Source organism: Plectropomus leopardus, chromosome 20 (assembly GCF_026936395.1).
Source record: "Plectropomus leopardus strain MGB_pleo_1.0 chromosome 20, ASM2693639v1, whole genome shotgun sequence".
In the NCBI taxonomy this organism is placed as follows: domain Eukaryota; kingdom Metazoa; phylum Chordata; class Actinopteri; order Perciformes; family Serranidae; genus Plectropomus; species Plectropomus leopardus.
In genome coordinates this window covers 17,081,851-17,108,095 of record NC_142195.1, presented here as the reverse complement: position 1 = coordinate 17,108,095, position 26,245 = coordinate 17,081,851, and the positions used below count along the sequence as shown (strand labels likewise).

The 26,245-nt window shown below is 38.4% G+C and overlaps 2 protein-coding genes across 4 annotated transcripts in view; one reads left to right on the top strand and one right to left on the bottom strand.

Annotated features, from left to right (window-relative positions):
* Positions 1–445: 445 nt before the first annotated feature.
* LOC121959858 (zinc finger and BTB domain-containing protein 26-like) lies at positions 446–19,800 on the bottom strand. Of its 3 annotated transcripts, XM_042509376.2 has the most exons (4): positions 19,663–19,800; positions 2,229–2,544; positions 1,616–1,900; positions 1,126–1,428 (listed from the first exon to the last, which is right to left on the bottom strand). In XM_042509376.2, the coding sequence occupies exons 2-4, from the start codon at positions 2,535–2,537 to the stop codon at positions 1,273–1,275; spliced, it is 750 nt and encodes a 249-aa protein (XP_042365310.2). In that variant the 5' UTR covers positions 2,538–2,544; positions 19,663–19,800; the 3' UTR covers positions 1,126–1,272. The 3 variants fall into 3 exon arrangements, with proteins under 3 accessions (XP_042365309.2, XP_087927569.1, XP_042365310.2); XM_042509375.2 differs by having other exon boundaries at positions 446–1,900; XM_088071443.1 differs by lacking the exon at positions 19,663–19,800 and adding an exon at positions 2,798–4,636 and having other exon boundaries at positions 446–1,900.
* Positions 19,715–26,245, top strand: part of jak2a (Janus kinase 2a) — a 24,751-nt gene continuing 18,220 nt past the window's right edge. Inside the window, exons 1-4 of the mRNA XM_042509374.2 lie at positions 19,715–19,979; positions 24,682–24,805; positions 24,919–25,039; positions 25,876–26,021. Coding sequence (XP_042365308.1) covers positions 19,715–19,979; positions 24,682–24,805; positions 24,919–25,039; positions 25,876–26,021 — 656 coding nt within the window. The remainder of the gene's footprint in view (positions 19,980–24,681; positions 24,806–24,918; positions 25,040–25,875; positions 26,022–26,245) is intronic.

Sequence of the window (26,245 nt, the reverse complement as noted above, 5' to 3'; positions counted from 1 at the left end):
AGTCTACTGAAAAAATCAGTTAACAAAACAAGATATAGGTTTCTAAAACAATTTTTTGTCAAGGTTTTCTTACAGCTACAGAGGCAGACACTTAGTTGTACACACTATAAAATAAAGTAGCACTCTCAAAAGGTGTTGGTCACAACGCCCAACTCAATCCTATATGAGACTGAATTCACTATAGCAGATGATATATCATAACAAAATGTTTACATTGCATGCTACAAGATTTAATTCAGTATATTACCTGCAGAAATCAGGAAAATGCTGCAGGGGGCACAAAAGGACCGTTACTTTTCCCATTACACAGATGGTGCAGTGTAAATGTATTAACTCATTGATTACCAATCACTGTGATGGGAGACACCAAAGAGAATGAGAAAATCTGTACTCTAACATTTTGCTAAAATAAAAAAAAGTATCATTGCAACACAGTACAACATGCTGGGGTTTTACACATTTTTTTGCCAGATGACTTTTAATAAACATTTAAATTAATACATTTTTAAATTCATTTTTAAACAGATAAATTGAAAAAACAAACAACCATTTGAAATTAAAAAAAACAAGTAAATGGAATCTATAATTTAATCTATAAAAATAAAAAATAAAGGCAAAGAAAGTAACTAAAAAATACATTTCAAAAAATCAACAAAAATAAGTACATATGAAAGTAAATAGATTAGACATTAGCCTCAAAGTCAAGGCAATCTGTACTATATAGCTTAATATTCTTCCTGCAATTATGTTTGACATGTTCTCAAAATAAAATGGAAACAAAAAACTATTAAGATGCCTCCTTTAACAACTCATAGTGCTTATTTGCTGTCAGTGCACACCCTCCTCACACATTTTACAGGCTCTTACCATGAATGTCCTTTAGATGGCGCCTGAGGCCTGGCTTATGTGCAAAGTGCACAGCACAGTATTTACAATTATGGGCCTTATCCCCTGTGTGCAGATTGAGGTGGTCTTGCAGCGTAGCCCTCTGGGAAAATGTCTTGTGGCACAGCGGGCATCGAAAAGGCTTGACTCCAGTGTGGATACGTATGTGGTGGATCAGATTACTCCTCTGGGAAAAGCCTTTCCCACAGACCAAACACAAGTACTGTCTGTGCTCCTTCAGGTGTCCCACATAGCTCTCCAGGTGCTGGAAGACTCGGTCACACCTCCTGCACAGGTACGGCCTCTGGACTAATACGCTGTCTGAATGTTCTGAATCATCTCCTGAGCAATGACTTGAAATAGATTGGCCAAATAGATTTGAGGCTATCAGTTTTTCATAATCTTGTAGCTCCAGCATAAGCATCTCTTCCTCATCTTTTTGCTCTTCCCCTGCTTCTTCATCTTTAATCTGGGAGCTGTGCACAAAGTCTTCCTGTTGAGTAAAGCTTCTTGTGGTTGATGATGATAGATGATCATGAACGGCTGCAGGAGGGTGAAGTTTACATGTTATGGCACGTGTAATGTGATTAACCTGACAGGATGGCTTGTTTTTGTGAACAGGCCTAATCTCTCCTCCTTCCTCTGACTCCGGAGTATCGAGACAACATGCTGCATCTTCAGTTAACTCTATTTTAGCAATAACCACCCTCCCCCCACCTTGACCATTCACCTTGGCTCCTTGGCTGACCCTCGACTGGATCGCAGCCGCTCCTCTGTCCTGGATGCTAGTGCTGGGCTGGGCTGCATCCCTTTCCTCCTGATTGTGGAAGTTGGTACCAAGCCAACCGCTACCAGGCTGCTGGATTTCCTTCTCCTCCAAGTGTCCCTCAAGTTTTAAGAAAGCCAGTGTGGGACTGAGGTACTGGGAGAGGGCCTGTGTGCACTTCTGTACCACCTGGGTCATCTGTAGTGCACTGGCAGCAGTCAAGTAGCTCACAAGTTCTCTCAGAGGGACCTGCAGGACACCAAGGAAATTATATCAAAGGGAAAACAACAAGATTCAAGCAAAACTTTTACTTGCACACTTTAAACTCACATGCAAAAACAAAAGTAAAACCTGTGAGTAAAGCCATCTCAGTCAGTTTTGCTTTCACACACTCTTTCGTTGTTGTAACAGTATGTTTGTTCCTTATTTCTGTCTGTTGTGGTACTGTTACACTCTGTTTTGCAGTGATGTGAATTGCAAAGTTCAAGAGGAAACTTATTGTAATATGGTATATGAGTAGAATATTCTGCTTTTTGAACTTTTTTTTAGTTTCAAAAAGTAGTAGATTACATTGCACCTCTAAGATTCCGGTGTAGCAGGACAGGAGAAGTCTCTGGCCAACCTCAACACTGGAAATGACACCAATGCTCAGCTCGGCTCGGCCTTCGTAGAGCAAGAACTGGTCACGTAAGAAGTCTGAGGACGCTGCAAGCACCGCTCTGTGACCGTGGAAGTGCTGAGGTTGGGCGGTGGTGCCTCGTGGACCATCGAGGAGGAGTGTGATGTCACAGAAGCGGTGCTCCTCTCGCAGAGTGTTGATTTTGCTGAGGATGGAGTCACCGTGGGTGGGGAAACGAAACTGCAGGGTCTCAGAGGAGCTTGACATGATGAGTCTGTGCGGATTTAAAAGAATATTTTAAGCACAGTTTGTGAGCTGCTGTCTTCTTAAATATCCTTTGTGCCTTTTCTGTTTCTTCCAGTTGAACAGTGTGAGCACATTTTGGAAATTTAAGTGTGATATAAGTTAAGGCACTCCTGGTGAAACTGCATACAACCAAATCACAATTCCCACATCCTATAATTTATCATGGGATAGTTCTAGTCTGTTGTAAAGCAAAAATGTATAAACCACACTCAGAAACATACCAGATGAAGAGAACAAACATGGAAATGATGATCCAGCCCCACCTTTTACCGCAGGCTCATCCCGTGATGATGGGTCAAGTAGATTAAAAAACCACAATTAACTTGCAGAGAACAGTGAGTCTCTATTTGCCTGATGCCTGACAGTTTAACCACAGTCACTGACAGAAAAAGAGGCGTCAATGGGCTATGCAAAAAAGAGATGTGTCTTTCAGCAATGAAACATCGCTCATCCCGACTTCCTCCAGCTTTCTGCTGACTTAGGATCTGAAATAAAGACAGCAGTGTGTGCTGCGCAGGAGCTTGTACACTAATTAACCCATTCAGTGCCTTTATTTTACCAGAGTTTCTATAAAAGCTGCAAGACTTCCCGCGATGACATTGTATGAACATGTGTACACTGAAATAATGCAGTTCAGTAGCCAAAAAAGGTCCAAGTGAATCTAATCTACAACAACACACTGAACATCAGCTGCTCGGTGGATTATTGTAGATCAGTCAAGCTTTTTAAACATGTGGATGATATGGCCCCTGTTGGTCTTCTGTCAAAAGGCAAAGCCATATGCATGAAGAGGCATACTTTTGCCAGATCACTTCACATCAGGACTTGTGTCAGGTGAGTTGGAAATAAACATGGCCAAGATTTAAAAAGATAAGATACAAATGAACCAGTCACACCCTCTTTGTCACGCTCAGTAACCACCCTGTAGAGAAAGTAGAACATTTTAAGTACTCGGGCACACTTCAGACAAAAAACTTTTAGTGAAAACTCAGAGAGGCGCTGAATGTGCTTCATCTAACACTGAAGTTGCTTGCTTTTTATCCCGAGGCTTAGAAGTTTGGATTTATGCAGCCAGTGCATACCTGAAATGGTCATTTAGTGTAACAGCATGGCACAACCAGCTCTCCGAAACAGTTAACATTTGCAGGGATGGTGATTGACAAGTCACAGAAACTACTCTGCCATTCATTTGACAGTGCTGTATGCAGGAAGGCCAAACACAGAATTACAGATACCTCACATTCTTCACACTCAGAGTTTGCACTGCTCTTAAAAAGTTCTCTAATTTCCCCTAAGAAGTACTTTATTCTCTCTGCCAAACAGGGACTGAACAAGAATGACTGCATCAGGGAATACTGTTGTTTTATGAGATGTGCTCTCTTGTAATATTTATATATAAACAAAATAAATACATGACCTGGTAAATAAAGTCTACCTACCTACCTATGGTTTGACTGCCTTTTCCATTCTCTGAGACTGAGGCAAATCTCTGATACACAAATAACCCTGTGTCCTAGGTTGCACGTTAAAATATGTATTTATTACATTAATCCAAAAGAGAAAGCACGAGGATAATCAGTAGTTGGTTGTGCTCTTAGGAGCTAATAAGCTTAAATATAGGGCACACTATGCTGTTTTGCCATTATGTCAGAGGATACATATTTTGAATTTGAGGGGCAGAAAAATCCAGAACAAATTATTTTCATGAATCAGTTCGCTACAGAAGTGAGCCCAATGTGAGTAACAACCATAAGAGTGATTATTCTTTCACTTCCTCCAAAATAATCAGCCTCTCCTTGTTTCTGTAAGTGATATACCTACTTTATTACCACATGCATTACTGTTCTATGAGTCTAAAGATGCATTTTATTACATGCAACATTCATATGATAAAAATCATACCTTGAAATAAGCTATTAAGCTCACTGTCAAAAATAAATCTAAGCTCGAATAGCCCACAGCAACGTTACTTAAGCAAATGTAGGCCATTTAGCTAAAATCCACCTCTAGCTTTGTCTTCTGACTTCTTAAGCTCTATTATCTCAAGGGGATTCTGGTATATTAAAAAAAAAAACATGTTTTCGTGTTAAGCACGGAAGGACCCGAGTCACTGGGTCATACAACAGCAGGCTCAATCCGTTTTGAGGCATCCTGCTCCGCCCTCACTACCACCACAACCACCACCATCATCATCATCATCATCAGTCATCAACTCATATGTGGAGACTAATGCGAGTCAGTCAGGGAAGTAGTAGCATAACAGTTGCGTTTGCTAGCAAAACCCCAATAGTCATGTCGAGCAAACAGTAATGAGCTCAGTGAGAGTTACCGATAATAACATATGCGATGCGTAAAGTGAAAATAGGTCAGGGGGAGACGTGAAGACCGACGGAATGGCAGTTAACGGGGCGAAAAGCGAGGCAGCGGTACTTGTGTTGACAGCTAGCGGAGGGTCTGTGGCGTAACATCAGCTAGCCAACGGCGCGTTAACGACACCGAGGTGGACTGTGTGTAGGACTTCAGAGACACGCAGAAGAGGACAGACAGATCTGTGTTGTTTTGGAAAACTGAAGCAGCTACAGGACATCAGAAGACAGAAAGCAGAGTAAGTTGCGTGGTGTGCGGATCGTATGAGCGTTCATTGTTGTGTCATGAAGTTCCTGCAAACCGAGTGAAAGCACTTACTGTAAACGGCAGTTTAGCAAGTAACTTCTAAAACTAAGTCATAATCCTGACTGATTTAAACGGATTGTTTTTTAACTTGATTTAGGTGACTCGTTGTTGTTTTATATCGCTTTATTATGATTTTTAATGTTTTTTTTATAGAATTTTATTTACAGTGACTAATAATGTTAAATTTTAAATTGTGTTCTGGGGTTTCTCTTGGAAATGGGATCTCGATCTCAATGGGACTTAATTGATTAAAGAAAGGTTTATATGTAAATTGACGGTTAACAGTAAATCAGCTGCTCTATGGTAAAACTTAGAACCTAGAAAAAGTTTGTGCATACCGCACATCACTTACTATAATGTGGTTGATCTGGTTAATCTCAATTGAGCAAAAGATCAGAGATTAACAAACTGAATTAATCCTGTTTGATGTGAAATATTAACTTGTTACAACCTGGATTAAATGTGTTGTTATTGTCAGGGGCGTTTCTAGGATTTGTGGTCATCAGGGGGCTTAGCCAGGGGGGGTCTAGGGGGATCCTTCCCTGTGATTTTTTACTATTATATATTTTTTTGTTATGAGCAAGCTCTGTTTTGATGCTTTTTTTTAAAAAAAAAGTGAAACATTTTTTGTTTTCACTTTCCAGATTAATTATGACTTGTGATGAGAAAAATATTATACCCTTTTCCCAGCAAAATTAGTGCGTGCACGTTGTTTTTTTTAAACACGAGTATACCTGCTAAACATTAGCAATAGACTGCGCTCCCACTGCCAGTGAACTGACCTCACAAGTCTGCCTTTCTGTCAGCTACTGTGTGTCTGTGTGTGTGTGTGTGTGGGGGTGTTGTTTTGTTGGTGTGTCCGTGCGACTTCAAGAACAGGCAGGAAAACAGGGAAACAGTAGACAGCAGCAGGAACAGAGGTCTTTGAAACATTTTCAGTGTTTTTTTTGCTCTTTCTATATCTCTATCATTCAGTCTCTCTTTCGGTGCAGATGTATGGGATTGGTGTTTTAGCGCTGCTTAGGAGGAGACAGGTGGTAATAAGTAACAGCACGTCATTGCATCTCGCTGGTTAAGGAGCTGATATTACCACGTTCACCCAGGTGTTGTGTTCCCATTACTGCCGATCGGAGCCTGAGACGATAAAAACCTGTGTCTGCTGCAGAGTCATCTGACCCAGCTGTGAATGCCGACTGTACGCATTCCCATTGCATTAAAAAGCCAGATGTTAGCGGGTGTTAGTGGGTTTTTTGTGCAGTGGGAATAAGGCTTAAATAGATGTTAGTAATTAGAACTGAGTACAGATTACTTTACAAATGCTATCATAGATAATGATAATTATCTCAGTGTAATTGTCCTTGATGGAGATATCAAAAAATGTTTGATAAATCCTCTATATAATTAAACCACACATATGCCCATATATAACCCATATATAAGGGGGTGGTAATGCCAGTTACCACCCACCATCAACCAGAAGAAGAAGACAAAACAGCAGCTATAGAAGAAAAAGACAGTGAGATTGGGGGACCAACAATGGATGTATTAAAGAAAGTCTGGATACAGCCATGGAGACAGGGCATCGTTCATTCCTACGAGAGCTGCTGATTGGCGCATGAAGCAAAAAAAGCTATTTTTGGCTTAAATCTAGATAGTAAAATGAGTCGTTTCGCAGGGGTTTTGGTGCTCACAAAAATTATTTACTGATTTAAAGATGTCTCTTTCCTGATGTAAGTCAATGGGGAAAAGTCTTGATAGGCCAGTGGTCATCATGTGACCGACCCAGACGGCATAATTACAATTTTGGCTACTATGTAAAATTTGCATCAGAGCCTGGTGCACTTCCTGGGAGTTTGGGAACAGCCACCTTTTTCTGACCATTAATGTGTACGGCATCATTTTAAGGTTACAACAACATTAAACAAACATAAAGTTAGTTTTACTATGATTGTTGTGATCACAGATAATGTTACGCTGGGACTGAATCTGCCATATAATGTTAGCTACAGTAACTGTAGTTAACTTTTTTAGGCTAACAGTATGTGAACAAGTTAACATGGTTGATTAACCGGCTATTTCATGGAACAACGTGACTAAAGGTAATGTGAATAAAACTTTCATACATCAAAACACGTCTGTAAACTTTCACCATTTCTTTCTTGGTAGTGTCAGACAGACTTTCATTGCTACTTGACAATGTGATCAAAGTCTCCTTTTTGTTTTTTGTTTTGGGTAAGAAATGGCAGAAATTATAAACTTCCACCCTCCATGTTGGAAAAAAACCCTACACCCTTGCTCAGACATTTCAACGGCATATGTGTACTGCATATTTTCTCGTTACAATACCGTTATTTTGGTGATAAACCAGTGTTGGCCAGTATATTTGCCGGGGAGTCTAAATCCAAACTGCTTTTGAGAGTTGTTGATTCAACTTCATATCCATTTTGCAAGCTGCAATTTTAAGTGCTGATGTTGATTTCTTTTTTCAACTTGCAACATGACCATTAGGCTAAGATGAATCAACACCTGAAATGATGAGGGCTGGAATTTGTTAAGAAAGTGCAGAAAAGTTGATTCCCACATTCATGAATCAACACCAATCTATAACAGTTTACACAAAAACAGAGCATTATAAGCTTCACATGGGGAGGATACTTACTCTATCAGACTGAATTAACACAGCTAAGTGTGCTGAATAAACTGAGTGTAAATTTAGACTGTTGGCAGTGCTGTCACATGGCTTATATAGATGCTTATCTAAGAAAACTAATTGTATAGGCCAGGCTACTGAGGCCAGTTAATTCTTTTCAGAACAGTTAAGTCATTTTCCTGTTCAAGCTTCATAATGTTGTTTGTGTTTTCTTGTTTTGAGAAGGGAAGCAGCGTCATTTGCAATGTTTGAGTCATCTCCAACGAACAGTACTAATATGGATTCTTGAGATGACTGTTAAGGGGACTGCAGGTCAGAGGGAGCAGAGGGAGCAGATACAGTATTAACTCAACGTTTATCACAACAAGACTAACTTAGTAGTGTATCTATTTCAAGTTAGACATAGGGCTGGGCGATATATTGATATTATCCTGATATCATGAGACTTGATATTGTCTTTGATTTTGGTTAGTGTATTGGTTAAGTGTTGTCTTTAGGGGTCGACCGATATTGGTTTTTCAGGGCCGATACTGATTATTAGTATTTAATGAGACCGATGACCGATATTTGGAACCATATTTATTTACAATAAAAATGAAAATATTTCTGTTGAAATTTAGAATTTGGAATATTACAAACTTTGTTTGAATGCCTTTAGCAAATTTTTAATCAAAACTGAACCTTTCAACATCATACAGCAAGTTCAGTGAAAATTTAAATTAAATATGGATGAATTGGGCGTCAACGGCTTAGTGGATAGAGCAGGCACCCCATCCGATAATCAGCTGGGCCGATAATCTGTCGACCCGTAGTTGTCTTTTTCTGGCTTTAAAGGCCACATTACGGTAAAGCAATGTAATTTTCTGAATTTACCGGACTGTTCTATTATTGGTCTTAATTCACTTGGTCACTATATCCATAATACTATTGATTTATGAAAAATATCATTGTGTAAATATTTTGTCAAAACACCTAAACCTTACAATATGGTTGCAATATCAATAGAGGTATTTGGTTAAAAATCTTGTAATTTTTGATTTTCTCCATATCTCCCAGCCTCGGTAAGATTTAAAAAAAAAAACATTTTCACATGATTTAATTGTAAGTAGGCGGTGTTGATTCATTAGGCTACTTGTCAAAGCACTTACAGCTGTTTTAGCATTTTTTTTTTACTGGAAGAAAAATCAGTTACAGACATATAGACAGTAATGGGGAAGTACACTATTCTTGAAAATTTAATTCAGGTCACATACAAAGAACTGCAGCATCAGCTGCTGTCATGGAGAGGAGCTGGCTACTTTAAAGTGGAATGTGCTGCAACAAGGAAGTTACAGCTGCAAGTTTTCTGCATCACATTTTTGCCAAAATAAGTGCAATCCAAGGAGTACCAGATCTTTTAGAGCTGCTATATCTAAACCAAAGAGAATAAAAACCTCCCACACTGCAGTTTAGAGGGAAATTTTTGAACCCTGCTGCTTTAGGAAGCCTAAGTGACGTCATCATGGGTGACTGAAAATCCTTGCCAAAACATTTCACAATGAATACTCCGTGTTTACAATGCTGGTCATCTGTATTGCTTTTGCAGTCATTCAAACTTTTTTAACTAGTTATAGGTACTTTAGAAGAGGAGTCCTTTAACCAAAACCTTTTCCACAACGCTGTTTTTTAATATCTTTGAAACCCAAAGCGACATTACTGTCCTTGTGCTGCTTTCTTTGAACCCTGAGCAAACTTATCCTATTTCTTTCAAAAACATGGGAAAAAGACAGTGAGCAACTTGTTAATAAATGTTTCACAAATTATCAGTATGTAGTAGATTTGGAAAATTATTTTTTAAAAGCTAGGGAAAAGTATCAAGGGAAAAAAGAAAAAAATACTAGGGGAAAACTACATTTATAATTATTATGATCACTTAATTAAAATTATTTCATAACATTATTATAATTTTAATCACTTTATCCAGATCATTTCTGTTTTTTTTGTCCTTTATTCAATTATTATTATTATTAGTATTATTATTATTTATTCATTTATTTATTTTTAACAAATTTTCAGGTAACTTTTTACTAATTTCTTGCTAATTTGTGGGTCATTTCTACTTTTGTTACTCATTGCCCTCTTCCAATGTTCTTAAAAGAAATGAGCCAGTTTGCTCAGGTTTCAAAGATTAAACACAGTGCCTTTAAAAGACCCAGCACACAAAAGTTCACGCAAGCACACAAGTACAGTACTGTGCCGCAGGGAAAGGAAATGCCTGTGTGTTCCCCATCTCCCTTTCATGACAATAATCTTTGGTCTGATCTGTACAATTTGTTGATGATGTAATGTGATTTTCTTTTTACATGTTACGGGATGACAGAACGGTGTGGTATACAACAGTAAATCAGCTTTGATATAAGGACATAACATATTGATTGTTAAGCGCTGACTTTAGGCTCTGTGTTTGCTTAACTTTCAGTTACAGATGGTCACTTAAACTGTGGATCTCTTTGTGTGGAGTTACTGATTCAGCATGTGTTCTCTTTAAGGTTTCATGGGTGAAGACTGTAAGAAAGTGGTTACTGTTTCTATATTGATGAATCAAGAGTTCAGAGCAGACAGAACACAGTAACATTGTTACAATACAGTAACAAGTTTCAGCCGCTTCTAGGATTCAGGACATTTCTATAATTACAGCAGATTTCTAGGATTGTAGGCAATTTCTGGGATTTGAGAACATTTCTAAGATTTCAGGACCTTCCTAGGATTTTAGGCATTTGTAGGATTTTAGGACATTTCTTGGATTTCAGGACATTTGTAGGATTTTAGGACTTGATGGGCTTAGGACCTCTGTTGGGAGTGCAGGGGATCCTCCAATGGCACTTTTTTTGATAAAGAAGCTCTATTTTGATGCTTTTTTTAATGCACTCTGGCACATTGTGTATACTAAAAGCACAATAACAATTCCCAATTTGAATCACTTTATTTGTATTGTGAATGAGAAAATGGTTTGAGGGGGGGGGCCACCGGGCACCCTATTGGGGGCCAGATTTGGTCTGTGGGCAGTAAGTTGAGTATTACTGGTCTACTGGCTCCCCTTTTGCAGTAGGCGGTAAGGCCTGAAGAAGGTGTAATATATATTGTGTTGATTTCAGATCATCACTCTATATGTATGTGCACCACCTCAGACACTTTTGGGGAAGTATAAACCCACTGAAACAACTACATTGTTGCATCAGTAGATGGGAAGTGAGTGTGCAGAAACGCCAAGGACAATATGAACTTTAGACACAACTCTCTCTTTGTACTGTTTGCTCAGTAAAGATTACACTGAACAGTCAAACTTATGTTTTGATACACTTTTCCAGCCCACTGGGTCCTTTTTTGACCAATTTCCTTTTTTTGGCATGTGAGAAAGGACATATAGGAGGAAAAAATCCTGCCAAAAGAAAAAAGGAGATCACAAAAGAAAGCACTGTGTACTTCGGTGGGTGGGTGTATGAGGTTAATTGTCAAAACATGACTAGGTAGGTATTCACAAAACTTTATAATACAAAGTAAAGTCCCTCGTAATGAAAATCTAAGGAAATTCTAAGAATTATGACATTTTCTAAGGATTTCCCCTCACAGTTATGACCTAGATCCCGGTAAAGGTAAAGGTAAAGGTAAAGGTAAAGGTTAATCATAAAGCATCTGAACCCTTAAGGGGATAGTTCAAGATTTTTTAAGTGGGGTTGTTTGGGATACTTATCAATAGACAGTATATTACACACAACAGATGTCAGTCAGCATGCCCCCAGTTTAGAAATGCAGGCAGGAGTCCAGTGGGAGCTGAGCAGACTACTGCTGTGGATGGGGGTCAGCAACAAAATGTATTTGCATGTAACAGTCATTTTGTTTGTGTTAATGTGTGACTTTGACGTTTAAATGGAATAGTTCAGATTCACCAAAGTCACACAATCACACAAACTAAACTGACTGATCAAAGCAGCGGTCGACCAGCAGCTCCTTTGTTCAGCGAGCAAAAAAGTTTTTGTCAATGAAGTCTGGTTGCTTTGGTGAGAGCATAGATCAGGGATCTAAAGCTGTTTAAATGCAGGGACAGGCTGTCAGAAATGAAGGTAATGCAGTGAAAATACTCTCAGTATAGCATCTAAAAAGATTTGAAACTAAGAGAACTAGTCTCTCTGCCTGATTTTAAGGCTCTCATAATTACAAGGGTGAATTAGTTTGTACTTGTGCATAGGTGTTTTTAATATTTCTACATAGTACTGTACATATTTTATGTTTTTATTGTTTTCTTATGCTGCTGTCTTGGCCAGGTCTCCCTTGAAAAATAGATTGTTGATCTCAACAGGACTTACCTGATTTAGTATGGGTTAAATAACATAAAATAAAACTTTAAGTGATATTGATTTTTTTAGTTGGCTAAAATACGTTGCTGACCCCAATCCACAGAAGTACACTGCTTAGCTTCCGTTTCGGATACCAGTCTCTTTACCTTAGGAGCCCAAAGAGAGCTCCTAAGGTAAATAATAATAATAATAATAATAATAATAATAATAATAATAATAATAATAATAATAATAATAATAATAATAATCATAGGAGTAGGATGAGGCTTAAAAGTTACTTATGCAGAGAAGCAAATGGCAGAAAGACCAAGACATAGAAGAAATATTCTAAAAGTACTGAATAACAGTGAGTAAATGAAACACTACAGATGACATAGTGCAGGGTTCATGTCTGTGGTCCATCTCATCTCCCACTCTGAAATGTTTTTCTGAGAATACTGGTCAAGTTGGTCAAGTTGACATGTGAGTTTCCACAACAAGGCTATGGTTGACAGTGTTATGCACCACCTGCCATCTGAAATACCCAATCAGGCCATCATCTATGGATTAGGAATATTATAAAAGTACTGCAAGCAGCGGCATTCTGCTTTGCACGCAGAGGAGTCAGCAGACTGTCTGTAGATGCCATAACCTGTTTCAGTAATGGCCGGCAGAATGGGAATTTTTTCTGCACCAGAAAAGATGTGCATATTTGTGGCTTCTTAACATTTCACACACGCTACTCTGCCTTGCATAAAACTTGATCCATTGTATTTTTCAGGGGTTTTCCTTTTGTTTTCTAGAGAAATTGGGTTGGGTCGAGAGCTACGGAGGCCTGTGTAAAGTTAACTGAAACTGATATAAATTGATTCTTGGACTATTGCTCCACATTATTATAAAAGTAACTGTTCATTTCTGACACCTAAGTGAGTATCCAGGCCTTCTAGTCATTTGAGGAACCTTTGACAGCAGTAATAGTTTGTCTGTGTTTGTCTGTGCCAGCTTTGTACATCTGGATAGCAGATTTTTCCAACAGCATAAAGCTGCCTGCACAAGGGTTCATGTGTGGGATAATGTTTTTATGCTGATGTGGGGATTTGTTAAAAACACTGAACATAGTGCTTAGTATAGCAGTCAAAAAGTTTAATGATGATTTTAACAGACCATTAAACTTTTCCTTTCCTCTCCCATAATACTGATCTGGTGAAGCAACCGGGCAACAGTTATGCACTGTGTCATCCACCTCACCTGAGAAAACCTGCAGCTCCTTTAAAGTTACCATGGTAGCCTCCTGTTTTAGTAATGCTCTCATTAACATTTTTAGGCACTGTCTTATAGATTAATTTGATATTTTTTTATTAATCCTTTGATCTATAAAATTAAAAAAAATAAAAGTGAAAAATGCATTATCTTAAATTCCAAGTCTACAATCCAAAGGTATTCAATTTACTATTGAAAATATGAGAAAAATTAGAAAATGTTTAACATTTAGGGTGCTGGAACCAGAGATTTTTAGCATTTCTTTGTAAAATAATTAAAATATAAAGTCAAAATTGTTGCAGATTAATTTTCTGTCAGATGACTAGGGTTGAAGTTGACTCAAAATTGTGATAGTTGATTTGGCTGTTAAATATGTATATAAGTATTTTTCAGAAAAAAAACTTCAAGTTTGAACGAGCTCAGCGGGAAGTTAGGCGACAGCAGCATTCACATAATATAGTAAACAAGCTATCTGCGGTAGCAACATTTTTTGCTGACACTAGATATCAAACAAAAGCCAGGAACTGTGTCTTATGAAGTGGCTATTTGTTGTCAGTTCACCACTTCTAAGCAGAAGGGAAAAGATAATGTTACCACAGAGCCTTACAGTGCCTGCATGTCTGCTGCAGCTTGTACTTAAGAGTAGCATGTAAGTCAACAGTGCCCACTCCACAACCAAATCTGGGCACTGAAACGCCCCCCCCCCCCAAAAAAAGACCGCTCAACCTGAAACTATCTCAGTCAACTCAGGGGTCTCTGATGATTCAAATCTCTGACTTTTAAGGAGCAGCCCTACAACTGACTATTCGTTTCAGGTTTATCCAGACACGAGAACGCCCATTTCCTGACAGGGAGGGAAGAAATTGTTATGAAGCCTTTTCATAAAACAACTCCACTTTTTATGTATGGGACATCAGGATTTGTGGTTGGATTATTTCCATTCCTTTCCTGGGATGAACATATCCTGGAGGTTGAGTCGGGGAGATAAAACTGTGCTATCTCATGTTCTTTCTGCAGATTTCAGTGGGATTTGGTCATCAAAAAGTTTACCACGGTTTCAAGCGGCTCCATTGTTGATTTTACAATGCTTTTTTGGTGTCGGGCCATCTAAGGCTAAATCATAATGTGGTTGTTTTTGTCGCCATTCATTGTTTATACACATCCTGCTTCAGACAATGGAAAGTGATTAATGGTTGGTGCCAGATTAAGAAATCTGTGCTACATCAAAGAGCAGTGCCACTGTGGCTCGGGAACATTGAGTAGGCAGACAATGTGTTGATTACCCTGTTGCTTCAGCCTTAAAGCTGCCTCACTATGACATGGGGGGAGTTTTTGGTATTTGTCATTTGTCTGCAGCAGACGGAGCAGAGAGTATAAAGTTAAATGCGGCGATTGGGAGTGACCTATGGTGGACTGTTAAAAGTGGATAAGCAATGCTTATTGTAGTGACAATCTCAATTCAACATTATTATTACTTTTTTTTTGTGACAGGCCTTTTTATCAGAAGATATTTTTTACTTGTCACTTGCTACTTGCTCATCAGTGAGCTCTGTTTTCAAATTAGGAAAGTTGCAGCCTTGGCTTTAATCAGCTGGGGAGCACTAGAATTGCTGTAAACAATCTTGTTTCAAACTGATCTGAGTAGGCAGACTCTTTTTTTGGAACTTGATCCAAACTTTACAGGAAGTCCAGCAGTTGGCTGGTAAATGTAAAATGTCCAGAGACCTATTAATATAGAGGTGGCATCAGCGGCCCAAAATGACACAAAGCAGCGATTGAGGGCAAAATGTGTCGGAGCTGATAGGTCAAACCTCAACCAGCACCAAGGCCCAGATAAGATGCAGCAAGGAACTGGTCTAACTCTGCCTGTCTGCTACATGATAAACGTTTTGGGTGTGTAAACACTGACAGCAAGAGAGAAGTGTTTTCCTGTATTCTTAAGCATGTGCTGACTTTATTATTGTCCTCTGGGACATTCGGAATGAAGAGTTTTTCCATATATTATTCAGATTTGACCCCGATGAAGGTCACAAGCCGAAAAATGTTTCAATTTATATCTTATTAAAAGTGCACTTGGAATAATATGTTTAAACCCAAACCTGTTATTGCCCAGAATAATCCTTCAAACAAGTAACATTACAAAGCATAACTAGATATCTTTCAGTCCAAATAATCTAAATATGTACAGCAAGGATTTCAGCTGTCATGTAATCTATATTTGCCTTTAAGTTTGCCCAGTTGACTGAATTTAAAGGAGACAGGATGTGTAGGTAGCATGAAGTCTTTTTGTTGTTGTTTTTTTGTTGGAGCTTTTACTTTAGTATTATCTATCACATATTGTTGTTGTTTACTTTGATGTTTATCTCTCAGTAATGTTTGTACAGTGTGTTTATGTCACGTTAGTGTGTACATACTGTTCCACTTCCCCTAAATGGTTTCTGACTCTTATCAGCTGATAGCACCACCCCTGTGTGGTTGTGCTACACCAGAAGAGAGCTTTACAATGTTTGGGGCTTGTTACTATGGGGCATATTTATAGTTTAGGTTTAATAACCATACACTTTGTTAACTATCATGACTGTGAAATATATAAATGATATGATTATTGACACTGGGACTATTGTTTATTGATTATAATTATATGATTATTAAAAAAGATATTTCAGCAAGATATTTCAACCCTAACAAGCATGTGCACACACACACACAGAGAGGGAGAGAGAGAGAGAGAGAGAGAGAGGGAGAGCATGTTTCAATTTTGAAAAATGACACATAACCGTTTCAAGACAAATGCCTGAAAAAATGACAACGGGATGCCTGTAATCAAAAGAGGAGCAGTGCAGTGCCACATTCCAGAGGAGTGATTCTATTTTAGTATCTGACTTGAAAACAGCGATGGTCTACCCACATTATGTCTTTACATACCCTCTTACAACGCAGTGCATCACAGCTAAATTACATTTCAAAGACTGTAATCAAACCCAAACCCGGGAACCAGAAGCATCTGCTGTGCAGCATGTTTTTTACTGACTGACAACTTGCTGAGCGTTTGTGCTTTACGCAAATTACATAATAATTTCATTTTTGGCTTGCATATATTCACGTTGGGGACACTACCGTGAGTCTAACTTGGTAAAGAGGAGCCTCGTTGAGACATTTTCAAAACGAACAAAGGTGGCTGCAGCTGATGAGAAACTTTTGTTTTTGTTTCATTGGCAACACTTGCTGACAGAAATATTGATGCTACACCATCACAACTCAGTAGGCATGTCCAGATTGGATCAGAGGTATCAGTATCGGGCCTGATCAGCGCATTTTTTTAATTGATCAGGATCAGCTATTTCGAGCACACACCTCGCCCAATCCTTTGTGTACATCCGTCGTCTCAGGTGTCGTAAAGTGAGAGCACAATTTGCAACATATTCAGGTGTTATTGTAATGCTGCTACTCCAATAAGTAGAAAATTATTCTTTTTTTGATGTTCAACTTAAGCTGCTAAATCACTTTAAGTGGAATTGAAATTTTTGTTGTTCATCTTTAGAGAATTAGTTAAGCATTTGTTGTGACTGGACAGCCATGTAAAAATATTCTTAGCTTGTTTACTCATTTTTGTAAAAATGAAATAAAAACCCCTAAGGAACTGTTGGATTCAGATTTTTTTTCTTAAACTGCATTGCAGAGCTAATAAACTGTGAAAATTATCTTTTTTTTCTAATACTTCTAATACTAGGGATCGAGGGCAAAAAAGAACTGGATAGGGACATCCCAACAGCTCAGCTCTGCTGGCTGTGTTTTTGTTTGTCCGTTACTCAGTGCTACATCTAGTGTTTCATTGTTCTTACTGGTTAGACAGTAAGAATAAAAGTCCTCCACTACTTTTATGTTTTTATTAGGGGGAGGGACAAATGCACGTCCTCTAAACACCGAAGACAACATGTTACCTGCTCCTCCCCAAAAATCTGCATCTTGTAAACTGTACTCTTGCTCTAGCAAAAAAATATTTTATGCCCTATATAAGTATACAAATATTGAAATAACAAATTCAAATAAAATTATCTGCATGTTCATAAATAACCTAAAAGTCAAACTATATAGAAAACGCCATTAACAGTTAAAAACATAATGGGGACATATGTAAAAGAATGAAAAATGTGAATTTACACAAGATAAGATAAACACCACAGAGGAATACAATGGGATCATTGAGCTCAACGACTAAACAGAATAGAAATATTACAAGACTAAAAGCTTACACTTATGTGAGTGGTTGGTTACAAACTAACATACTGGAATAATTCAAATTTTGATGCCGCTAAATGAAATATCAGAGGATCATCAAAGTCATTGCACTTCATTTTGGAGGGGACTTCATTGTGTGTGCTAAATGTCATGACCATCCAACCAAAAGTTAGTGGGACTTTTTACTCAAATCCACAAATGTCAACCTGCTTATTGCTCTAGACTGAAGGTCAGGGGCTCACCAAAGCCAGCAGAAAAATAGAAAATACCAAATGTTTTTTCTATATGCAAAAATAATTAAGTGCATTTTAGACCAGAGCTGCTGAGCCCAGCTGTCCAGGGTAGTGTGTATAGTTTAGTATCTGTGTGTAAGCCCAGGGCACTGCAGTCTTGTGATTATGTTCTGATAAGAAACTATAAATGTAACTGAAGATAAGTAATGCTAAGTGTGTATCAGCTAACAGTTTATGGTTATATAGAGGGATACAAAAGCATCTCTGTCATCTGAATCAGCCACTGATCTAGAAAATGTAGCAGGGTCATTTTAGGGTTAAGTGCGAATTAAAGTGAACAGAGCAGGAATAAATGTGCTGTTCTTTTCAAGCCTCACACTTGATCCTCCCTATAAAGTATTTTATTGTACACAGTCTGTTTCTATGTAGACCTCTGCAAGCAAAGCTACCTCATCCAAGATTTACACGCCCTTAACTCTTCTCGGGAGTATTTGTTATTGATTACTTTTCATCATCTACACTGACCAATATTAATTCCACAGTCTCCATCTGTGGTCCATCATCTTTTTATTTTAGCCTCTTCTTCCAAGCTGTGTGTATTCTTTGGAAGACCCTTTTTTAGGGGCTTGCCTTGGATGATATTAAAACTTTATTTCACCACATTCACCCCTTCTGTCTGTGTTTTTAAAAATTTCACTGAATATAATGGATACAAGAAGCCTTTATTTCAGTATTGAGAGCATATACAAGAAGACATGAAGGCGTTTTGATTAAGAGACGAAAATGTATCCTTTGATCGTTCTGTTATCAAACACGAAAAGCGAAAAAAGCTGTTTTCAGACTCTCTTAATCAAATGATTATGTTACGTTTTTTCAGAGTTTTTATTTGTCATACAGGAAGAAATCTATCACAGGTGAGACAAAGCTGTTAACACTTCTCCACAAGGCTATAAATGATACATCACTTTTTGTGATAGATAGTCACTTTTATTTGCTGATGAATTGATTCAATGGTTGACTGATTGATAATTGATTTTCATATTCAGTAACATTTAGTGAATAACTAATTGAAATCAGTTTCCAATAGATATGTTTAGTCAATCAGGCGGTGTGACTCATCACTTTTGCCAGTACTGAAATATCTCTACAACTATTGAAGGGACTGCCATGGAGTTTTGCAAAGACATTTATTGTCCCTAGAGGACAAAGCCTACTGACTTTGGAGATCCCCTGACTTTTTCTTTAGCACCAGCATGAGGTTCTCATTTGTGGTTTTGAATTAAATGTTTCAGTAACTGATATATTGCCCCAAAATTTAGTGCAGACATTCTTAGCGCCTTCAGAATCAACTGTAATACTTTTGATCCCCTGACTTGTTGTCCAGTACTTTGGTGTACACCTAATAATATACCTATGACATCAATGACGTTCCAGCAAAAAATAGCATGCTAACAACTAGGGTGTTGAACATCGTAAACATTTTACCTGCTAAACATCAGCCTGTTAGCTTTGTTATTAGCATTGTGCTCAAGCATCATGGTGCCTAAGCTTCACAGAGCGGCTTGTAGACTCTGTCATGTAATGAGTAAATAACTTCAAATCTCAGAAGCTCGTTTGTCAGGTTGGTCTCGGCTAGCAGTGTGTGCTGTAAAACATCTTCAAATGATGTCCCAGAACTATAGTTGAACGTAAACTTTTCTGCTCTGGCGCATCCTTACCTGTGTTTTTCCCTCTGTCCTCTGCCAGGTGGATGTTTGTTTTGAGCAGCACATGGCTTGCATTCTGCTGACAGACATGGACCCACCCATCTCCAGTTCCATAGCACATCTTAATGGCTGCCTCGCTGACCTCGACCTAGCCACAGGACCCGACCCCAAGCAGGACACGGATGCCACCTGCCTCACTGTCCACCTTTACTACCTGGGGAAGGACCAAGGAAGGGGTGGTTCAGAAAATAGTTCAGAAAGTGCGCTCACATTTCCACCTGGGGAGTACGTAGCAGAGGAACTGTGCATCAGTGCAGCGAAAGCATGTGGTGAGTCACAAGACGATTTCAGTTCTGATGTCTGCCCACACACAAAAAATATTCTTTAGTTTACTTTTATGAAGTCTATCTGTTGAACGATTCCATAACATTGGTTCAATATGGGCATCACATGATGCTAAAAAACTAAACATGCTCCAAAAATATTAGAAAATAGGTGGCAAACAAACTACAGTAGAAATATTGTGGTGTGAATATTGTTTTGTTTAGTCAGGTGTTGATTCGGCCTTGGACAGCTCATTGAGATGTCCTTGTTTTTATGGCCATGCATGTGGTTGTTTGTGCAACCTTGTGAAGTTCTGCTTCTGTTTGTGTTGCACTCCTTGCTGGGAAAAAACTCGTAGTCAGGCTATATAAAAATTATTAAAAAGTCATAAATGTTACATTTCGATACAATTATTTTCCTTTTTACATCGACAATAGAAATTCTGCAAGGCACTCCTGCACTTTTACAGTAAAGTATCACATTAAATCAACAAACTGTGAAAGAAATGTACTTGCATCGTTACATTTTCCTGTGAAGATCATTGAATGGGCCGTAAATGGACATGATGTAATGTTTGTGTTAAAACAACACAATGAAATTTGGAAACAGAAGAAGGATCGCACAGAGTGCAAATGCTGCTGGAGTAAATATTGGAAGATTAATTCAACAGTTTGTTTATATGAGGTAAGTGTGTAAGACTTAACACGTGTTTCATGTAACATTTCCCAGCATTCTTCCAAAGTAAATGGACGTGATGTCACAATACTGATGTGAGCAACAAGTAAATATTGGTTAGAGCAATCACAAACTGTAAAAAATGTGAGAGCTTTAGTAGAAACAAAGAAACAAACTAGAATGATAACTTATGTGGACTCCTGCTGAAAATTATACTAAAACAGGAAATGCATGCTTCATTTTGTTTGTCATATTGGCTTCAATAGAAGTGATTTTGAAACTGAGTGAATAGGTGTGGTACAATGTAACTAAACATTTAGCCAAAACTTATGAGGCTGGATGAGCAGATGGCCTATTACCAACTGTAATAGGCTAAATTATCTGTCAGTCAAGCAAGCATAGTCCCAAAGCATATTTCCAATGGCCAAGACAAGTTTATACAGCTGAGCCTTTAAAGCAGGGGTAGGAAGTTTTTTTGGCTTCATTGGGTGAGAATCCCAATATAAACTTTAAGAATATAGTTATTCATGTGGTCTGAGAAAAAAATAGACTTCTGCACCTCCTCTTGGCTCTGTTTTCGTGCTTTAGAAAATCTAGCCTGTGATGGGAGACTTTGGTCAATTACAAATCATTTCAAAGAAAGGATGTTCCTATTGGCTGTTATACAAATGTAGATACACGTGCATGTCCCTTCAGTAAAAGCAATTTAGCATTCAATAGCTGAGAATTCTGCAGAGAAAGTTGCTATTCCAGATTTGGAAATAACAGACTACACTGCAAAAAAACCCCAAAAAAGGAAGACAAACTTTTCAAAATCCTGGGGGAGATCAGGAAAGTCCCGTCTCTGGGGCTGCTGCCCTCTCTCCTCCTGGCGATTTGGTCTTTAGCTGCAAACAGTGGGGCGAAGGGGCTGCAGGGTACTAGCAATCTGATTTTGTCTCATCTGTGGTCTGATAAATTGAAACAGTGAGGAAAGGAGAGGAGATTGATTGCGCTGTGCACAAGTCTACAACAAAATTAGATTAAAAAATAAATCAGTGTATGGGAAACAGTGAGTTACTTTAAGAAACATGCGCATATGCCCCAGCTCCTCTGGTAGGTGGGACCTAGAACAGAGAGAGGAGAGCTGCTGGAGAGTTTTTGGGTTTTTTTTGTGCTTTTTCCTGAAAACTGCACATCCCAGCTATAACCTCTCTTGGGGAAAATATTGAATATGTAGTTTTCTCTCCACATCAAATGAGATAATACGTTTTGGAAGAATGTTGTTTATCCCTTTACATGACCTCAGAGACTTGAAGAGTCTATGCCGAGGAGCATTGACTCAGCTGGCTGAGCTCTTTATGAGGACATTTGTCATTCTGTTTTTGTGCTTATTTGACCCAAGCCTATATATCTACAGAAAAGCAGTTTTTTTTTTTAATACAATACAGTAGACAAATTCTTATGACAAAAAATGCAATGGCCTTCTATTGGTAGTAAAGTTTTAGGCTCTGATCCATGATTTTCTCGGTCTAGATTAATTGGTTATTTCCATAATAAGAAAGTAAATAATCAATGGACAGCTTGGCCAACATTTACGAGCATTTGTCTTTTATCTCCATTTCTTTGACAGGCATTCAAATTTATCCAGCTGTATTACTTAACAAGAATTTCCTTGCAGGAAGGTATTGACACAGGCATTTTTGCTATCAGAGCTGATCCAGTGTTTATTTTCTGGAAGCAGAACTACTGACTTTTTTCTTTCTAGCAAACACCAGTCAGGAAGTTGTCGACTGCAGTGTCTGTTTTCCTTCTCTGCCTTAGCTCTATCTCTCCCTGCCACACTCTCTTGCCACATTCCTTCTTGAGAAGATAAGAAACAACCACTCTTGCTCTCCTGTTTATCTTACACTTTTTCTATATGTCCCTTTGCATTTTTTTCTTCCTTTCTTCCTTTGTTTTCTTTTTTGTCTTTAGACTTTAATTCTGCCTTTCCCCACCCTGCCAACCATTGTCCTTTTCATGGTTTTAATACAGTTAAATATCAATCATGTTTTGTGTTAGGAAATAGTTTAAGTTCGCAGTGCAAGAGAAGAAGAACCACCAAAGTCAGACATGCCACTGCAAGGAGAAAGATCAGGGTGTCACACCGCAAGATGAAGTCAAACATATTCACCTTCCCAGCCGTCAAACCTGAAAGAAGTTCCACCTGTCTTGTCCTCACAAATTAGCTTCATGCACAATTAGAAACATTCTAACATTGATATTAATATACTGTCAGGTGTTGTGTTTTATCCAACCTCTGAACATGTGAATAAAATGGTACGAAGTATATTATAGAGCTGTGTAACATCATGCAATGAGCTCCTAAGCTGTGAAAATATAGTGAATTACTCTGCAGTGCATAGCTTACTGTATTATTTGATAATGTAATAAATAAAACAAGGTAAGGCTTGCTTATAGATAAACCTTCTCAGTACTTTGACTTCACTTCCTCTGTTGTGGTTTAGCATACTTCCTCTAACGCACCATCATACCATTTCTTCACTCTCGTGAAGAGTGTTTCCTGCTGTGTGATGACATGTTTAGTCTGCAAATGACCCACTTGGCGTGACTGACAAAAAAACCTTACAGGCAGATCAAACTGAAAAGGAGGTTATTCAGTCTTTACAAGGGGTCCGGACATTAACCATGGTAAGACACTATAAATACCATTACCACAACATAACAAGAAAACCCAGACTGCTGAGAATGCATCTTCTTTTCGATACAAAAACACATTACAAATTTGCTGATCACAATCACCACATTAATGCTAAAAACACAACAAGCAGCATCAAAGTGTGGCAAACTCCTATGCAACGGCTATGGAAACCTGCAGCGCCTGCTCCGAGCTTTGGCCATTTAATTTTGGGGTAAAATGCAGCCTCACGTCAGGGATACTTTAACTTTTAGCGGCTAACAGAAAATGCTAATGCTGGCCCCCAAAATTCTCTGTGCAGCTGAACTTTTTACCGTAGATGCCTCTCGGCCCTCCTTAGCAACAGACTGTTGGTGCTTTTGTTTTGAAGGCAGAGTTGTGGGAAAAAGAAAGCAGACATTTGGGACAGATGTCATCATGATATAAACACCACCCCCAGCAGGCTTTTATTGCCAGTTTAAGTAGCAAAAGTCTTATATTTTGGAGCGACCACCTGGGAATTAGGCAGACTCATAAAACAGTTAATGGGGGTCTTAGTTTTCAGTTCTGAGTATAAGACTCATGTTATTTGGGACTCTGAGCAGCAGGGGAGCACGGATTCCAATCGTCATGTTCGATTGTGTGTCAACTGAAGCACACTACCAAGAAAAGTTATTTTGTTATCATTAGATTTTCATACATACATACTTTTAAAAAAGAAGTTTTAAGTTTCAATTGTACTAGGTTTTTTTGTGTGGGTGGGGGTTGTTTTCATTCCTTTACTGGTCATTGAAACTGATAAACTAAAAAAAAACGACATTTGCCATTGGTTAGAATACATGAGATAAAAACAATAAATGAGTCATAAAAAGTGGGTTAAACAGTTGGGATGAAAGTGTTAACAATTATTGCATATCTCAAATAATTATCAAAGGAAATGGCAGCAGTTACTAATATCTAATAAAGTCAGTAAGATGAGGATGGAAAAAAGGATTTCTTAAAGATGCTTCTTTTTGCTGTTGATACCCTGTTTTGTTTTCCTGAAGGGAGTTTTTCCAAATCTATTCAACAGACTTGCTTGGTTTGTGTGGTACACAGCTCCCCTGCTTTCTTTGGGGGTTTCCCATAATTTAATCTAACAATACTGTGAGACCTGATATTTTCAGAGACAGATATCATACCTTGAAAATCCAATCCCATTGCAGCCCTAACCTCAATATTGGCAAGCTCTTTAGCCGCAGCTATTTAGTACCAGTGCTACAAAGCTCAAAAACTTGTTCCTCATGTCAAACATAAGTTTGCTTGTCTCTCTTTTTTGAATAGGAATGGGATGTACTGGTATTATTGTAGACAGTGTTTTTTTCTCTTTCCAGGGATTGCTCCAGTGTACTGCAGCTTGTTTGGCCTAATGAGGGAAAATGACAGAATATGGTTTCCTCCTAATCACATCTTTAAACTGCACCAGCCAGCCAGTGAGAGACTGCACTTCAGAATCAGGTGGATGTTTTTTTTTGTTTTTTTTAAAAATACATTTTAGACTTTTCATGTGTTGTTTTATGCTAGGATTTACTTTTCTTAATAGAACTTCTTTGGTCCCCTTTTCTGTCCAGATACTATTTCCCTGGCTGGTATAACAGCGCTAATTCATCATATGCCCATCGCTATGGCGTATCCAAGGGGACAGAGAGCCCTGTGATGGATGATTGCGTAATGGCGTACCAGTTTTTTCAGGTCAGTCTCTTTGAATATAAATCTGTGATTTTTAGGATATTATTTTCTTTTGCACATGGTACTCTGTCTGTTCCTATTTTATTCTTTTTCTTTGTATTTGTGATTTTAGAAATTAGACTCCATCATTAGACTGAATCATCTATAAATTTTTCTTAAGCAATCTAATGCAGGATGCCCTCTCCTTCACCTCCAACTCTCCCTTTCTTTTTCTCGCAAAAGAAATAAAGAACTAACGAAAATCAGAAATGTGTGTGTGTCGGGGGGGTATGCTTACTTTCTTCTCTCTGTGAACGGCTGCCAGTCTGTCTCTCATGACGGCTATTGTGTAAGTTCAGAAAACAGGAAGTTGGGTAGTAAGAGTGTAAGAGCACAAATGGGGAACAGGAGTACGACTGCGTTCTCACCTCTCCGTTTGTGTGTCTGTGCATGCATATGTGTGTGTGTTTTCAATTTAAACAGTTTCTGCTTTTTTTCCCTTTGCCACATGTCCTGTTCAGTTTTGTTTTCCTCTCCATGGTCACACTAAAAACATTGTGTGCGTCAACAAAGTGACCCAGAGACTGCTGTTGTAGAGCTTGACTTGTGCGGTCCCAAAAATCTAATCTAAATCTAGTCTGCATTGCTTGTGGCAAGACTTTATGCCTGTTCAGTGATAATTTGCCTGATAGATCTAAAGTTTACTGAATTTGACATGTGAAATAAGCCAAAAGCACATTTGGCAAGACATCTGGCTTCTATTAGTCCTCCTGCTCCTCCATCCAACACCTTTTCTCACTTTATACTTTTAATTCTTTCCTTCACTGACCTCATATCTTATATCTTTTTTATCCTTCCAGTGGCGTAGTGACTTCCTGAATGGCTGGGTTCATATTCCGGTGAGTCACGAGGCCCAGGAGGAGTGTCTGGGCATGGCGGTGCTGGACATGATGAGGCTCGCCAAAGAGAGTGGTCAGTCACCTGTTGAAATCTACAATGACACCAGGTAGGATGCATTCATTATTTAGTGCAAAGCAGAGCTGAGCAAAGTAATCTCTGAGAAAAAAAACCAAAAAACTTTGCAGTGTTGATATACAATCTGGTAGGTTATAAGAGTCTAATACTGTAAGCCCAGAAGTTCAAAGTACTTTGCATTGTTTGGTTTAGTCTTTTCCACTGTTCCAACAATCACCAACTCTGGTTTGATTTTTTTCATCCCTGTCATCACAC

What these genes read in the sequence shown, in the direction of transcription:
- LOC121959858 (XM_042509375.2), bottom strand. Translation starts at nt 2,537, where the DNA reads ATGTCAAGCTCCTCTGAGACCCTGCAGTTTCGTTTCCCCACCCACGGT. An exon ending in GCTACACCGGAATCTTAGAG is followed by an intron (nt 1,901 to 2,228) that starts GTGCAATGTAAT and finishes GGTGTCCTGCAG; the next exon opens with GTCCCTCTGAGAGAACTTGT.